The sequence below is a fragment of the Mauremys reevesii genome, linkage group 10, assembly GCF_016161935.1.
Source record: "Mauremys reevesii isolate NIE-2019 linkage group 10, ASM1616193v1, whole genome shotgun sequence".
Lineage (NCBI taxonomy): Eukaryota > Metazoa > Chordata > Testudines > Geoemydidae > Mauremys > Mauremys reevesii.
In genome coordinates, this window is record NC_052632.1 from 83763373 (window position 1) to 83778671 (window position 15299).

Genomic DNA, 15299 nt, shown 5'->3' on the forward strand with positions numbered 1-15299 from the left:
GTTTCGGGGGTCAGTTTAAACTTTTGTAACAAAGCTTAACTGTCGTCATCTTTATAGTTCTCACTTCCCATAAGGGTAAAAATGGCCAAGGCCTTTGTCCCAGACAGCAGTGGAACAAGGTACCTTGCCATGTCCCTTTTCCCCCACTTTATTCAGCTAGCACCCCAGTTCAAAAGCATGTTGGAACACATCCCTATCATTCCCCTCCCTAAAGTGTGGTTCACCACCCATCAGGACAGGTACTGGGGACTGGTTCCGACGACTGTTCTGCTGTTGCAGTCTCTGTATCTGGAGCTGGTAGTGCTGCTTCTTGTCCTTTTCTTTCTCATACAGACACTGCTGCTCCTGGTCAGATGCACTCTGTCCCCCTCCAACTGCAGCTTCTCCTGCTCCAGCTAGTGAGCTGTCCACCACTCCTGTTCCAGTGGTGGGCTTGGGCTGGATGGAACATAGTTGTGCCTCTCTGTCTCTTCCCTGCAGGGCTCTCCATCTGCTGGATCCTCCTCCAGCAGGCTGGAGGTTTTCTGAACCATCAGTCCTCAGCTGGTCATTAGAATACAACAAATTGATTAGTTAGACGAATCAGCTCTGAAAGCATTTCTCTGCATAACTCAACGAGCCCATTTTTCATCAGCTGTTCATAATTTGTTTCCCCCTGTGTCTGTTTGCTATTCCTTCCCCCAAAATGACTGAGACAGTTGTCTCTGTGCTTTTCCTTCTTCAGTACTTGCTGTTGGCACTTGTGGAATTCAGATTGTTACAGATCCCAAATACACGGTCATTGTATATGTTACAGTTCAGGGCACCTGCCCCTGTATTTCCCATTACTGGCCCAGCAAGGGCACTCTCTGGCAACAGCTGGGAGGCTGGAAGCACAAAAGAGGGTGCACCTTTTGGGCTGCTAAAGGGACAGTGCCAGTTGTCCTGAACTCTGACACAACCCAAGAAGCTAAATTTTGCTATGAAAATCAGATTGCTGGTGATGTTTCAGGAATAAACAAAATGTGCCCCTCTCTTTCTAAGGCCCTTGGGCCCCTGTTCTCTCCCTGTCTGGGTAACACTCATTCAAGTCACTAGGAGAAACTCGGATCCTGCAGGATGAAAGCACTGAGTTTCTCCTTTTTGCAACAGTTGGTGCTAACATATGCTTCAGCCAATTCATGCATTTTCCAGTTGAACTGCATGCTGCTGGTGCACAGGCAGATAAGGAAACCAAAAGAAGCTAGATTTGCTGGAGCTCTGTTGGCAGTTTGGCAGAGTACAGATTTCACCAACTAGAGGAAGAAACATCTGAGAGTGGGATGTAGGAGAACAAAAGCAAAATTTTATATTTGAAAATGAGCAAGGGTTTTTTCATGTACTCCTTCAAACTGTTCTCCTTCTACATACAAACAAAACGAGCTGCTCTAAAACTACAGGTGCATATGCAACAATTGAACTGGATTTCCAATGTAAGATACTAGGGTGTGTGTGTATGCTCTATTGTATCTCTGTTGTACAGAAATAATCACACATGTAAAATCATGCATGTCAACTTTTTGTTGAATTATATTAATTGTCAAATAACTTTTTTTAATATAAATGACCCAATCTGGAAGCCCTGAGTTTACACTGACATGTTGTTCTAAATTAGAAGGCGGCTTCTTGAGAGCATGTTGACATTTCCCTGTCAGTGGAGGGCACAAGGACCCAGTGGTAGAGGAAAACAATTTAAAATGCCTTCTCTCCCCTAATGTTTCAGGAATTCATGTGAACAATAACCTGAATAACTTGAAATATGGCACTGACCACCACAGAACATCATCTTATACACAAGGGGTGGTGAAGTCTGGGAAACAGGAAACCTCTACTCGCTCAGCAGCCAGTGACAAGATTGTATTGCTGGTCTGCAACAGAGCATCTACTGGACAGCAGGGGAAAAGGTAAACACCAGCTTCCAGGCTACAGCTCTGGTCGTGGCCTCCATGGAAAGCCAGGATTCACTGTTGTAACTATCCATGTACTGAGACGACAGCATAGACACCTCTCTGGAGCCACAGTGTAAAGTCCGAACTCTTGTTGGGAGCCAGGGTGATGTGTGAAGACTTGTTGGCCCACTAAAAACATATGTTCAGTGATGTAGCCATTGGATTCATTTGAAACCATTAATAGTTGAGTCTGCAGTTAAATGGGCGCAACTTCTGCGAACGCTAATGGGAGCTCTGTGTGTCATAGGGAATTAGATCCTGTCAGGTGGCCTGAAATCACCTCTGAGCCAGCCTGTCCTTTGAGGGTGGTGCTGTTCACACTCGTACCTGATGTGCCTCCCTGCCAAATGTCAAGGCTCTATCTGCTCTTGCTGAGGTGCTCGAGTGGGCATGGGAAATATTTTGAGAAGTTTATTCTCCTTCCTCATCTCGTATTGATAAATGGCTGAGCCATTAATGTGCACACGTTCCAAAAACTCACTTTCTGGTAGGGGCTGGATGCCCAAAATTTCTGCCTGAAAATGAGACCTTGTCGGTGGGAAGTTAGAACCAACTGAAAAGGCCCTTTTGAATGTGACTGCTGAGACAGCCTTAACAGTAACTTGTCCCTGTGTGCTGAAGGGTGTACCCCTACCTGTTCACCCTCCCTCCCCCAAAATCCATCTGGGCTTGATTCTGATCTCAGTAGGTCTCCGAGGCCTGGGCTCCACTGAACTCTGTGGAGGTGGAGTGAGGGTAGAATTGGGCCTTTTCCTGAGATGGTAACGAGTTAATGAGGAGAGGGTGAGCTTTGTCACAGACTCTGCTGGGAGCAGAATGAGACCATTGCTGGAAATCTCATACAGTGTCATCTTTCACTTCGAAACTCCAGGCTTTGGCAGGGTTGATGCTATTCAGTGTCATGTTGTAGACATGCAGTGAGAGGGGGCAAATAACATCAACTGAATCAGGATCGTCCCTTCAGAAAGACTAATCTTCTAACGTCGTCTCCAAATGTTGCTCCCTTCGATAGGTTTGGCCAGCCCTTTGTGTTGCACCTGGAGAAAACAATTGTATGGGATCTTCTCCAGAAGGAAATCCTGGAGAAGATGCAGAATATTCTGCGGCCCTCAGCCTGCATTCAGGTAAGACAGACTGACGCGTCTGATCCTGGAATTTCCACCTCTTTTTCTTTGTAGCTTAAAGCTGATGGAGAATCCAGTTGATTGGAGGTGGCGAAGGTGCTGTGTGTGGTGATGGAATATTCCGTAAGTGAAATATATCCCCGGGGATAGTGTGCAGCCTGTGTCTGCCGTTTGCCGAGTTGCCCACTTTTATTTACCACCTTGAAAACATATAGGTGCTCGGCCTGGGCAGGGGCTGAATGAAGTCTGCTTCCAGTGGCTGTTGCGTAAAGGATTTCTGTCAATAGCTCTGCTCACCATTCTGAGAGCAGCACGCTGTAAGAACTCTTGCTTTACGCTTCCTTCTATAACGGAAACCAGCCAGCGGGAGACCTCTGCCTGTTACACCCCTTAGAACAGAGCCCTTCAGTCTAACCCAGGGGTCAGCAGCCTTTCAGAAGAGCTGTGCCACGTCTTCATTTAGTCACTCTCATTTAAGGTTTCGCGTGCCAGTGATACATTTTAATGTTTTTAGAAGGTCTCTTTCTATAAGTCTATAATATAGAACTAAACTATTGTTGTATGTAAAGTAAATATGGTTTTTAAAATGTTTAAGAAGCTTCATTAAAATTAAATTAAAATGCAGAGCCCCCTGGACCAGTGGCCAGGACCCGGGTAGTGTGAGAGCCACTGAAAATCACCTCGCGTGCTGCCTTGGGCACACGTGTCATAGGTTGCCTACCCCTGGTCTAAACGATAGAGCCACCCAGTGTTCAGGTCTCATACTTGGAATTTCCCCCTGATATTAAAAGCCTGGGCTTGGCGAAATTGGGATGAGCAGGTGTCTGAAATTTGGCGTGTGACCCATTCTGGGGAGCACCAAAGGGATTGCCCTAGGGCTGGGCACCTCCAGTAGGCAGTAAATGCTTATATGTTCTTGGCGTGCTATATCGATAGTCACTTCGTTCTCAGGTCAGACATCTAGTGATCAGGACGTAACTTCCGCATTGAAAAGAGAAAATCCCTTTGCAAAGCCCTCTGAGCTGAGGCGAGCGTGAGAAATGCAATGCCAAGGGGAGTAGGCGCACTAGAGTGCTTGGCTTCAGCCTGATGCAGGCACTGTTTGTCTTCAGTCTTTGCATAAGGTGGATGGAGGAGCTTAGATCAGGTTAGATGGGAAGCCAGAGAATTTTCCTGTCCCCTTAGTACTTTGGCGGTCTGTTTAGAACCCATGCTGATCTTTCCATCTCTTAATTCCTGGGGAACTTTTGCTCCAGTTAGTCCTTTGCTTATAATTGTTTCAGTGAGAGGATTGCTCATTTTCCTCATACCCCCACTCAATAAGCCTCAAACTGTTCACAGTTTAAATTGCAAAAATCTGAGGCTTGAAGCTGTAATGAGTCATTTGTAAGATCAAACACGTGCCAGCCTCTGTTTTGTAGTTCTGCCATTAACATTCTTAATTGAGAAATCTGCCTTAGAAAAGACTTGGAAACATTAAAAGCGGCCAAGAGTCCTGTGGCACCTTATAGACTAACAAATGTATTGGAGCATGAGCTTTCGTGGGTGAATACCCACTTGGTTTATGAGGTGCCACAGAACTCTTTGCTGCTTTTACAGATCCAGACTAACATGGCTACCCCTCTGATATTTGAAACATTAGTTGATGTTTTCATGGCTCTCATAAGCATGCTAGGTGGCTGTTAGAGCAGACATGTCTGTTGGAAAAGTCTGTGTAAGAACAAGCAGGTGAGGGGAGAGAAGAGAGGTTGCCTATCACTATGGAGGAGTTCCTGGTGATTCTCCCAAACCTCATCTCTTTCACGTGTCCCTGCCTTGGATTCCAGGTACAGGAACATCAACTCTTAGCACAGTAGCCACGAGAACTTAATCTACTTGTTTTCTCTTGTGAAACGCTTACTCAGAGGGGCAGATCCTGCCTTGGCACTTGCAGGGAGTGAACCAGCCCTGTAGAATAAATCTAACTTCAGTCACTTCACCAGTTCACTTTTTTCCCTGTTTACCATAGGTGTGTCCATTCAGCTTGCGGGTGGTTAGCGTTGTGGGCATAACATACCTATTACCTCAGGAGGAGCGGCCCCTCTGCCACCCCACTGTGGAACGGTAAGTGCGGCCCTTGTCCCCCAGTGGGGCACAGTGTTTCCCAGTTCACTACTCACCTGTTCTAGTGTTGCAGTTAAAGTATTGCTGCTTAGTCCGTGGGAGACGGGTGCCTCACGTGTGGGAGCATAGACAGACTTTCTAAACCGGGATGGCCATGGGTGTATTTTATATTTGTTGTTAGAAAACTTCTACTTGGTGCCACTTGGAGAAGGAGAGCGAGTGATTGGAAATAGATGGGGAGAGAAGATGAGAGAAGCTTTGAGAGGCAAGTGTGTGGCGCTGGAGATGGTAGAAGACTAAGGGAGTAAAATGACTGCAAGCCTCATGGGCGGCAGGTCTAATGGCCAGGGGAGGCTCTGCCTCCCTTGCCGCGGCTGCCGGATCCCCAGTTGTGGGGTTTGGTGGCGAAGTTTTTGCTTTATTATGCCCCATGCAGGTTCCAGGGTGGCTGAGGAGGCACATACCAGTGCTTCAGCTGCCCCAGAATCTGCATCGGGCATATCAAAAGCATCTTCTAACAGACACTTTTCCCCGGCGGGTTGGGTCCCGGGAGGGGAGGCATGGCATAGCTTCGGCCAGCCTGGGCCGGGGCTCCTCCAGCTGAGGTGGGGGCGCTCAGGCCTTCGGCCAGCCGGGTGTGTGTGTGTGTGTCTTGGGGCTCCGGCCATGGGGAGGGCGCAGGCAGAAGGGGTGGAGTTGGGGGCTAGCCTCCTCAAAGGGGGGCTCCACCTGCTGCCCGTGGAAAGCCATGCATAATGTACTGAGCAAGGGCTGTGTTCAGCTCTACCCAGGATGGGACCATCTCTGGGAGCGAGAGCAGTTCAGCTTGCCGGCTGTTAACTGCCATTAGACATGCTAGTGTCGAAGGAAAACAAGGAAGGGACTGCGGGCTCTAAACCTCATCTCTAAAATTGGATTTCTGCACCCAGAGTGGAACATATTATAGTAATTCTGCCTTTCCCTACTACTCCCATCCCACAGCGCTTCAGGAGCCTTACTCAAGAACTACTTCACCCATCATTGCAATGCGCACTCATCTAGGTGCTTGGATAATGTGTTGAGCAGAGTCATATATGTACCTAGAATAGATTAGAATGCAAAACCATATCAGCAGTGTGTGACATTACTGCAGTATTCTGAAAACAGGGAATGAAGCAAGAAACTGTACCCAAAGGAATATGATGGTCAGCAATAAAATACTGAAGTGATGGGCATAATTAAGGTTAAGTTTCTGTCACGGTTATTTTTAGTAATAGTCAGGGACAGGTTGTGGACAAGAAACACAAATTCACAGAAGCTCGTGACTTGTCCCTGAGTTTTACTAAAAATACCCTGCGCGTGGGGGCGGGGAAACGGACGGACAAATAGATCACTGCTGGGGGCTTGCAGCTGTTCCAGCCCCCTGCACAGGGGCGGCTCTAGAAATTAGGCTGCCCCAGGCAGCGCGGTGTGCTGCGCCGCCCTTCCTCGGTCCCGCGGCGGGTCCCCTCTTCCCGCGGCTCCGGTTGAGCTCCCGCGGCAGGTCCACCGGAGCCCCGGGACGAGCGGACCTGCCGCAGGCATGACTGCGGGAGCTCCACCGGAGCCGCGGGAACAGCGAACCTCCCGCGGGCACGGTCCGGCGGCTCCGCTTGAGCTGCCGCAGTCATGCCTGCGGGAGGTCCAGCCGAGCCGCGGGACGAGCCCCCCTCCGCAGTCATGCCTGCGGCAGGTCCAGCCGAGCAGCGGGACGAGCCCCCCTCCGCAGTCGTCCGCATGACTGCGGCAGGTCCACCGGCCCAGCCTGCCGCCCCCTAGATTTGGCCGCCCTAGGCAACAGCTTGGTTTGCTGGTGCCTAGAGCCGCCCCTGCAGCATGGGCTATCTGCTGCCGCCCCACCCTGGGGGCAGTCTGCTGGTTTGGCTGGCCCCAGGGGCGGCTCCTGTAGCAGGGGCTGACCCAACCCCAGCTGCTGCTTCAGCCCTGCCCCAGAAGAAGTCAGAGAGCCTGGAAAATCATGGCATCTGTGATCTCCGTGACAGAATCATATCCTTAGGCATAATGAAATGCCACAGGTAGATCCCCAAATTGGAATTTGGCCAGTTCACTGGGGCAAAGTTTCGTGGGCACCACTCTTCTCTGTTACGTGCCATAGTACATTGAGTGGCTAGGGCCTCCAATTTTGGATGTGAGAAACCCTTTAAAATTCTTGTCTGTCTTGTCCATGGGACAGGCTTGATTACAGACAAAATCAGCCATTTTTCAAGGGAGAAAATGCTGGAATCCAGTTGGCTAACAGAAAATCTGGTTCGTGCGATGTTTCTCTGGTCACACGTGTTGCTGGCTTCAGAACTTGCTGTTTGAGGAGTTTTCCTTGCTCCGTTTTACACAGTGAAGTGTGTCTAGCACATGAATTGACAAGTAGTTTGTTTCTGGTATCATTTCTGTATTCTATTTCCCGCTGATAGCACAAAGGAAAATCCCCCAGAATATCTGGTCATTCTTGTGAATGGAGACTTTGTGGATAAGCTGTTCTTGCTGGATTTTATTTTCTGAGTAGCCTGTCTGTATTGATGCAGCTGGTTAGCAGCAGTAGTAGCTAAGCTGAAGAACTTGCTTCTCTGATCCAGCTGAGTTCCTACATCATAGGGCCCTGCTAAGTTAGCTCAGGGGCTGAGGGTGCGCAGTGGGTATAGATAGATACACACATACACAGAACAGGGTGACTTGAGTTTTAGACTCAGTGCTGTTCTAACCCTATGATGTCTGCTTCTCTCTCCAGGGCACTGAAATCATGTGGACAGGGTGGAACTGCTCATGTCAAGTTGGTGGTAGAATGGGACAAAGAGACTAAAGATTAGTAAGTATGATTGCATTAACTGCAGGGAAATATTGGCAAACAGCCTGGCATGATAGGAAATGCAGCAAAATGTTAAATCCCATAGAATCTCCAGCTTCTGAGATGTTCAGATGAGACTGTAGCTGTAAAGACAGGAGGATCTAGTGACTGGGGCTTCTGTGTGGTGGGATCCCTACCTCTGTCTAGCCTGGATTCCGTAATATCCGAGCTGGCTTCTCAATCACAAACCGTTTGCTTCATGTGCACAGCTCCCATTCATGTCAGAGGGGTCTTAAGGGAAATACATGGGGTGGCTTTTCTGCTACCTGATCCAGACCTAAGGCTGAGTGAAAACTGCTTCCCTTTCTTGCTTTAAGTTAGTTGTTGTAGAGCAGCCTCTTACCAAGGCTGGCTCTCTATGGGATGAGACAGATCACGCAAGCAATCCCTCCAGCCCTGCAGTGGCTCCTCTGTAACGTTGGGGGCGGGGTGTATTGTACAACTGGTAAATGCCTTGTTTCCCTGATGCAGTTTGTTTGTGAACATGGAGGATGAGTACGTCCCAGACTCCGAAAGTGTCCGTCAGCAGAAGGAGCTTCATCACCAGCCTCAGTCCTGCACTTTATCTCAGTGTTTCCAACTTTACACCAAAGAGGAACAGGTAGATGCACTAGTTTGCTGGAGTAGCTGTTCTGCAGACATGGACTCATTGGGGTGTCAGAGCCCCAAGTTCAAATCCTTCTCCCCCTCCTTGGTTGTGTCCACCTTTTGGAGGGGTAATGCTTTCTGCAGATGTGCTTTACGATAGTCTGAAGACAGCGTGGGCTTCTCTTTATTCTCATGGGAACATGCTATTGTGTGTTTCCAAGTCTCGGAGGCAGACCAGGAGGATTTTTTTCTCTTGCAGTGCAGGCTGCCTCTAACACCTCTACAAGTGCACTTGGGAGCTACCCTGCTCAGTCTGAGCCTCCATGCTCACAGGCTTCCTCAGCAAACATGCTGATGGATCCTTCTCTCCAACTGTGTTGCCCCTTTCTCTTTGGCCATGGCTACACTTGCAAATTTGCAGCGCTGCAGCAGGGTGTGAAAACACACCCTCTCCAGCGCTGCAAATTGCGGCGCTGCAAAGCGCCAGTGTGGTCAAAGCCCCAGCGCTGGGAGCGCGGCTCCCAGCGCTGTCCGTTATTCCCCACAGGGAGGTGGAGTACGGACAGCGCTGGGAGAGCTCTCTCCCAGCGCTGGCGCTTTGACTACACTTAGCGCTTCAAAGCAGTGCAAGTGTAGCCATAGCCTAAGTCTCCATCTAGCAGGGAGTGCTATTAGGAAGGCTGGAGACTCCCCTCATCTAGATCGTGCTGTACTTAACCTCTTGTAGAAGAACCTCTTCAAGCTAGGGAACGTTAGAGGGAGAGATTGCTAGTTTGGTATCAGGTGCCTTCAGAGAGCAGCCTTCATGGCTTCTGGGAGGGATGTTCTGTGCATGGTAAACATGGGGCTGTAAAGGAGGATAACGTGCAAATGGCACTTTAATGCATGCACATGTGATCTACCTGTCTGGCCATGAAACGGGCTGGCACAATCCAGAACATGAAATTGGGTTCCACATTTCTTGGGCAGGGGCTGTAATTACCTAGAGAAAGCAGTGTAGTCCCAAAACTAAGTTCAAGCTGTCCTGCAGTGGCTCAAGAGCATGAGCACCAGCCTCAGGGCAGGCTGTTTGGAACCAGGGACCAACCCCAAACGGGCTGTGAGTTCTATAGGTAGATTTCACCCACCAACTAGCAAGTGTAAACTCCTCGGGCGCTATCACAGCCTAACCACGGAGTCACAGACAGTCCCCTTGGGTACCTCCTATTCTGTCTTGCCACCCTGGTACGCCTACTTTTGTGATCGACCGTCCCTTACACCAAGTATCACAGCAATGTTCAAGACACTTCCCGTCTCAAAGAACCAGTCACTTACCCCAGGTCACTTGCACTTTGGATCTCACCCCAGAGACAATGCTTGTAACCCATCCTATAATAAACTATCTGAAGATTTACTGTGTAGGGAGAGGATACAAGAGAGTTATTTACAAGGTTAAAGCAGGAACCTAGATATGCACAAATGAGTTAGTCTAAGTTTTAAAAGATAATAAAAGTGTCTATGATAAACAGAAGATCCCCCAGGTTTAGCCCTAAAGGTCATACAGAGCTTCCTTTTGTCAAATAATCCTTGTTCTCCAGAGTCCAAGCAGCCTAGAGATACAGCCCCTCCTTGTTAGGAGCTTTGAGCTGCAAACTGAGCTGCTGGGAGGAATTCACTTGCAAGACTCATCCTCAGGGGATGTGGGAGGAGAGTAAACAGTCTTTTGCCCTTTGATGTTCCACTTTAGCCCATCTGCTGTTGATGGGCCTTCCTTGTGAGGCAGGATAGAACCTCTTCTGTGGGAGACCAGCATTTCACACTAAAGAATGTTTCTCCTCTCTGGTGATTTGCACAGTTGCAAAGGCTTAGAATGCAAATGTTCAAATATTACCTTACATTATGGGGTACAGACGTTATATATGAGATTAATGCACGCAGCAGCTCACAAGCATTCAATAAAGCTTAAACGCTAAACACATCCTTGTAATTCCAATACCTGTTTTAAAATCGCTTTCTCATACTGCCAGACCTGTGTGTGTGAGAACATGGAAGGGAGTGTTTGGAAGTGGAAGTAGGTGCTTTGCACAGCTGCACTGGCTGAAGTGCCTCCTGCATCCATCCCCTTCATGTTTATTACGCACCATCAATGTGGCGAGTGGTGGGGAGCTTCTCTGTGCTGCTGGAAGCCCCTGTTGGCCAGGGTGCCAGCCGGACAGTGAAGGTGTCTGGAGCAGGTGTCTGGATGCACTGGGTCTGAGCGCATAAGTGAGCAATGGCTGTAGGGAAATATATAATTGAGATGTTTGCCAGCTAACCGCTGCTAATGCTCCTTGTTCTTAGCTTGCTCCAGATGATGCATGGCGCTGCCCCCATTGCAAACAGCTGCAGCAGGGGAGTATTACATTGAGCCTATGGACCTTACCCGATGTTCTCATCATACATCTAAAGAGGTTTAGACAGGTAAGAAACCTGAAGTGGGAGACTCCAAAAGGAACCCTGAAAAATGGCTTTTCAAACTACTGACCCTCTGAGGCTAGGCAGTTGATTGGCACTTTGCCTTTTGGCTACATTGCAATGAAACACTGTCCCCAAGTGGTGAGTTGTGCTCACTAGAAGTATGAATATCCTAGAGGGGCTTGTATAGACACCTGGAGTTGTGGTTCTTGTGCAAACCACAGTAAAGTCGGAGTGTTCCTCACCACAACCGACACTGCTGTTCAAAGCTGCATTTACTGCGCACTGGAACATGTCGGCATTGCCTGCCTTCCTTGCGTTCTTCTGTTTTCCAAAGTCAAAAGCGGTTGTGGCACTTTGCTCTCGTTTCTCTAGTAGCCTCTGGAGAGAGGAGTTGCAGAGAGAAGTCCCTTACGGTGTGACTGTGCTTCTGCATCATGCATTCCTCTTCTCCTCAAGCTCCGGATCCTCCCTGCCATTGTAACACACACTTCCTTTCAAACAGGAAGGAGACCGAAGAATGAAACTGCAAAACATGGTCAAGTTCCCTCTGACCGGCTTGGATATGACCCCTCACGTCGTCAAACGCAGTCAGAGTAGCTGGAGTCTGCCATCTCACTGGTCCCCATGGAGACGACCCTACGGTCTTGGAAGGGACCCTGAGGATTATGTCTACGACCTGTATGCGGTGTGCAATCACCACGGCACTATGCAAGGAGGGCACTATACAGGCAAGTCCTCTGCAGCTTTAGACTGATGGACTTTCCAGAAGATGGTAACTGTCAGAGTGGATCTCTGTACCCTCACCAATGTGCCGCCTTCCTAAACCTGCAGGAGTCTAGCTTGGCCCCTCTGAGCCTGCTAAAAAGGGGTCACTTAGTGTCAGTTTTATAGCTGTGTTTTTGTGACTTGCTTACAGAGAACTGGAACAATGCCCTCTAGGCCCAACTCCCTTCACACATCCTACCAAACAGCCTGTGCACAGCTCCTTCTGATGCAAATAATTCTAGAAGCACAGTCAAATAGTTGACTCCAACGCTAGTTGCTTGGAGAACATGGTGATGAGGGCTGCCAGGTAGGTACTTAGAGCCCTGTTTGCTGCTGTCTTCTCCCTAATGTCACTGACTTTGACAGGAGTTTGCCTGAGTCTGGAGTGCCAATAGGGTTTTAGAAATGAGCTGCACATTAGATGAAATTACAGTCAAATCTGACACACATGAGTGTCTCCCAGTTGTCCTAACTGCTTTTCTTGCAGATAAAAATGCTAAAAAGCCATAATCCTTAGACTGGATGGTCAAGTTAACCCTCCTTGCAGCTTCCAAAATACTCGCCTGCCACCAGAGCCTATGTTGTATATGAGCTTCAGCTGAGTGTGTGTGCATATTCCAGTAGATTCCTACTTGCTTGGCCTTATGTAGCTCTAAGGAACAGGTGGAGAGAGACAGGAATTTAACACCGTTCAATGTCTTTGCTTGTGTGCTCCACCAGTCCTTCAGTGTGTATCCTCTGGATGTTATAGTCCTGCATAATTCTGAATAGGTTCCGTTAAGAGACAAGATACAGCAACAGAAGCAAAATGCCACAAACAAAAAATAAAACAAATAGAGCTGTCCCAAAGCAGGGGTCCCTTCTCTATGGGCAGCATGGGGCAACCGTAGGCACTGGAGTGCGTACAATGCACATCTCTGGTGTCTTCAGCAAGCTTCCCGCTGGCCATTCAGCATCTGGGTAGCCAGTATAATAAATCTGTGATCCTTCCTTCTCCACTTTGTCTAACTGAGCCCGGGGAAGCAGAAGAGGTTGCTTGCAGTTTGCCGTACAACAGATTTGGCTGGAATGAAATGAATGGTGCCTGGTGCTGTGAGGTCTCTAACGCACTCTTCTGTCTCACAGCATATTGTAAGAATTCTGTAGATGGCTTGTGGTACTGCTTCGATGATACTGACGTGCAGCAGTTGGCAGAAAATGAAGTCTGCAAGCAGACAGCTTACATCCTCTTCTACCAGAGGCGCACAACAATCCCATCATGGTCGGCTAACAGCTCTGTGGCAGGTAAAGCCAGGCTAGCTTGGTCAAGGAACTTCGGTAGTCTTTCCTTATAGAAATGACAGAAGAGCTTTAGCTCAGTGATCAAATCAGCCTTGTGCCTCTCTCCTCGTCAGCCCCTGGTGTGCAGGGCTACAGTGGGAGTGGTCAGGGAGCTGGCGTAGCTAACTAGCGGTGCCACTAGCTCTTGTGGCTGCCTGTTCTTAATGATGATTTCAGCTTGTGCTGGCAAGGCAGGAGTAGAGACAGCTCCCAAAGAGCTTACAGCCCAAGCTCTGCCCATCCTAGAGCATGTGCCTGAGTTTGCTCCCACTGAGGCCTCTTCTCAATGCCGAAGATGCTGGGAAATTCTTCCACTGCTGTTCTGGCACTTGCTCTGTTCTCTTGGGGCTAGTCCTGGGGGACCTACTCCTGTAGTTAATGCACAGGCACTTTTTACCACAGAGGGCCATTCTGAACAACCCAGAGATAACACTGCTGGCCAGATCACACTAGCACGGCCGCTGGCGGAGCAGCCCTGGAGGGAGGTCTTCAGTCTCATCAGTGCTGAGGGAACTTTAACCAGCCTGGCTAGTGTCCTTGCCCAAGGAGGTTCCAGTTCAGTTACTGCACTCAGCTGTGTCCCTTCAGCCTGCCAGAGGCTCGGGGCTTCCTTCTTGTAACCAGTTCAGCTCTGTTTTTATCTAGGGCACCCCGATCGTGTGTATACAGTACTTTGATCAGTCCTCCTTTGATTAGGAGGCCAGCCCAAGTGTATAGCTCCATGTGTCACTGGGGAAGCTCCACCTGCACGTTCTCCAGGCATGCTCTCCCTGCTGAGGTGCTGTAGGATGGCTTCCCAGAATGCACTCCTACAAACAAACGTCTTAGTGTATGTGCACCGTGCCTCAGGTGGCATGGACCCAGGTTTCATCACCATATTTGGTCTGCTGGGTGGATCATAAGCTTCCCTGGCCAAGGCCGGGTACTGATGGGGAGTGCAACATGACTGTTGATCCATGCCCCCTGGACACAAACTGAAGTGTTCCGGGTAGCAGGTTAAAGTGGCTGTGCCTCTGACTGGTTACAAAATCATGGGTAAAAGATGTGACATGGACGGGGCCTTAAAGAAATCCTGGGAGACTTAATATCCACAAAGGGAAGAGACTGATTTGTCTCCCCTCCTTCCCACAAAAGGAAGAAAAATCTCCTTCAGGGAAATCGTACGTGTGCACACTTTGGGGTGTGGCAGGGTTGGGGGAGGGGAACCACATCAGAGGGGTTGAGTTGAAGAATATAGTAAGGGGAAAGTTGAATATGAAGGGGAGAAAGCTAAGTCTTGGAGTCCATTTTGATTTGGATGTTTGCATATGTAGCAGCCAGTCAGATTGCTGGAGCATTATTCTTCAGTTAAAAAAATGAAAAAAAATTTTTTTTTTAAAGCTGGCCAGTCTGAAACTAGTTTGTTCATCCAATTACAGTGATATGCTATAAATATAACCTGGTCTGTCATTGGTAGAATGTCCCTAATTCTCTAAGCCAACCAAATGCAGCAAGTCAGTGGTCCTCGGTCAGTTGAAAGGAGTGACTCCATCCATTGTGGGGTCAGATAGAAGTGAAGTCGCTGGATCAGGATCTCTGCCTTTAGAGAGGAGCTGCTGTGTGTTTGAGTGGCAGCCTGGGCTGAGTTCTGCTCTAGTGGTACTCTGGCTGCAGTTCACATGTTGCTGGAAGAAGAGTTTCACTTTATGGGTGAAATCATGTGACGTGAATGGAATTATTCCTTCACTAGTCAGGATATTGCAGTCACATAGGCACAGCTCTGCTTTCGGGGAGTTAGAGTTGAATCCCAGTGGTAGGAATGTAATTTGCTTGGTAGGGGGTGTGTGATCTGTAATTGGCCACACGCTGCTGATCTGATCTCAGTGCCTTGATCCTTCTGCAGGCTCTACAAGCTCTTCTCTGTGTGAACACTGGGTGAGCCGGCTTCCTGGCAGCAAACAGCCCAGCATCGCCTCCGCAGCTTCCTCCAGACGCACGTCTCTGGCCTCGCTTTCAGAATCAGTTGAGCTGACTGGGGAAAGGAGTGAAGATGATGGTGTGTATGAGTGTTCCAATGCATTGTGTGGGAAGGCGGTTCTAAAATCAAAACCAGTCTGTGGATCTGGGGTTTCCTCTCAA

At 48.9% G+C, this 15299-nt stretch overlaps 1 protein-coding gene across 3 annotated transcripts in view; it reads left to right on the plus strand.

Annotated features, from left to right (window-relative positions):
* USP31 (ubiquitin specific peptidase 31) overlaps positions 1–15299 on the plus strand; it is a 67475-nt gene that overhangs the window by 39794 nt on the left and 12382 nt on the right. For all 3 annotated transcript variants that reach the window (XR_005585495.1, XM_039491628.1, XM_039491629.1), the window contains exons 7-15: positions 1742–1922; positions 2980–3091; positions 5100–5194; positions 7956–8033; positions 8544–8673; positions 10980–11099; positions 11599–11824; positions 12987–13145; positions 15064–15216. Coding sequence is in view for 2 of the 3 variants with exons in the window: in XM_039491628.1 (XP_039347562.1) it covers positions 1742–1922; positions 2980–3091; positions 5100–5194; positions 7956–8033; positions 8544–8673; positions 10980–11099; positions 11599–11824; positions 12987–13145; positions 15064–15216 (1254 nt within the window). In the remaining variant the exon portion in view is untranslated. The remainder of the gene's footprint in view (positions 1–1741; positions 1923–2979; positions 3092–5099; positions 5195–7955; positions 8034–8543; positions 8674–10979; positions 11100–11598; positions 11825–12986; positions 13146–15063; positions 15217–15299) is intronic.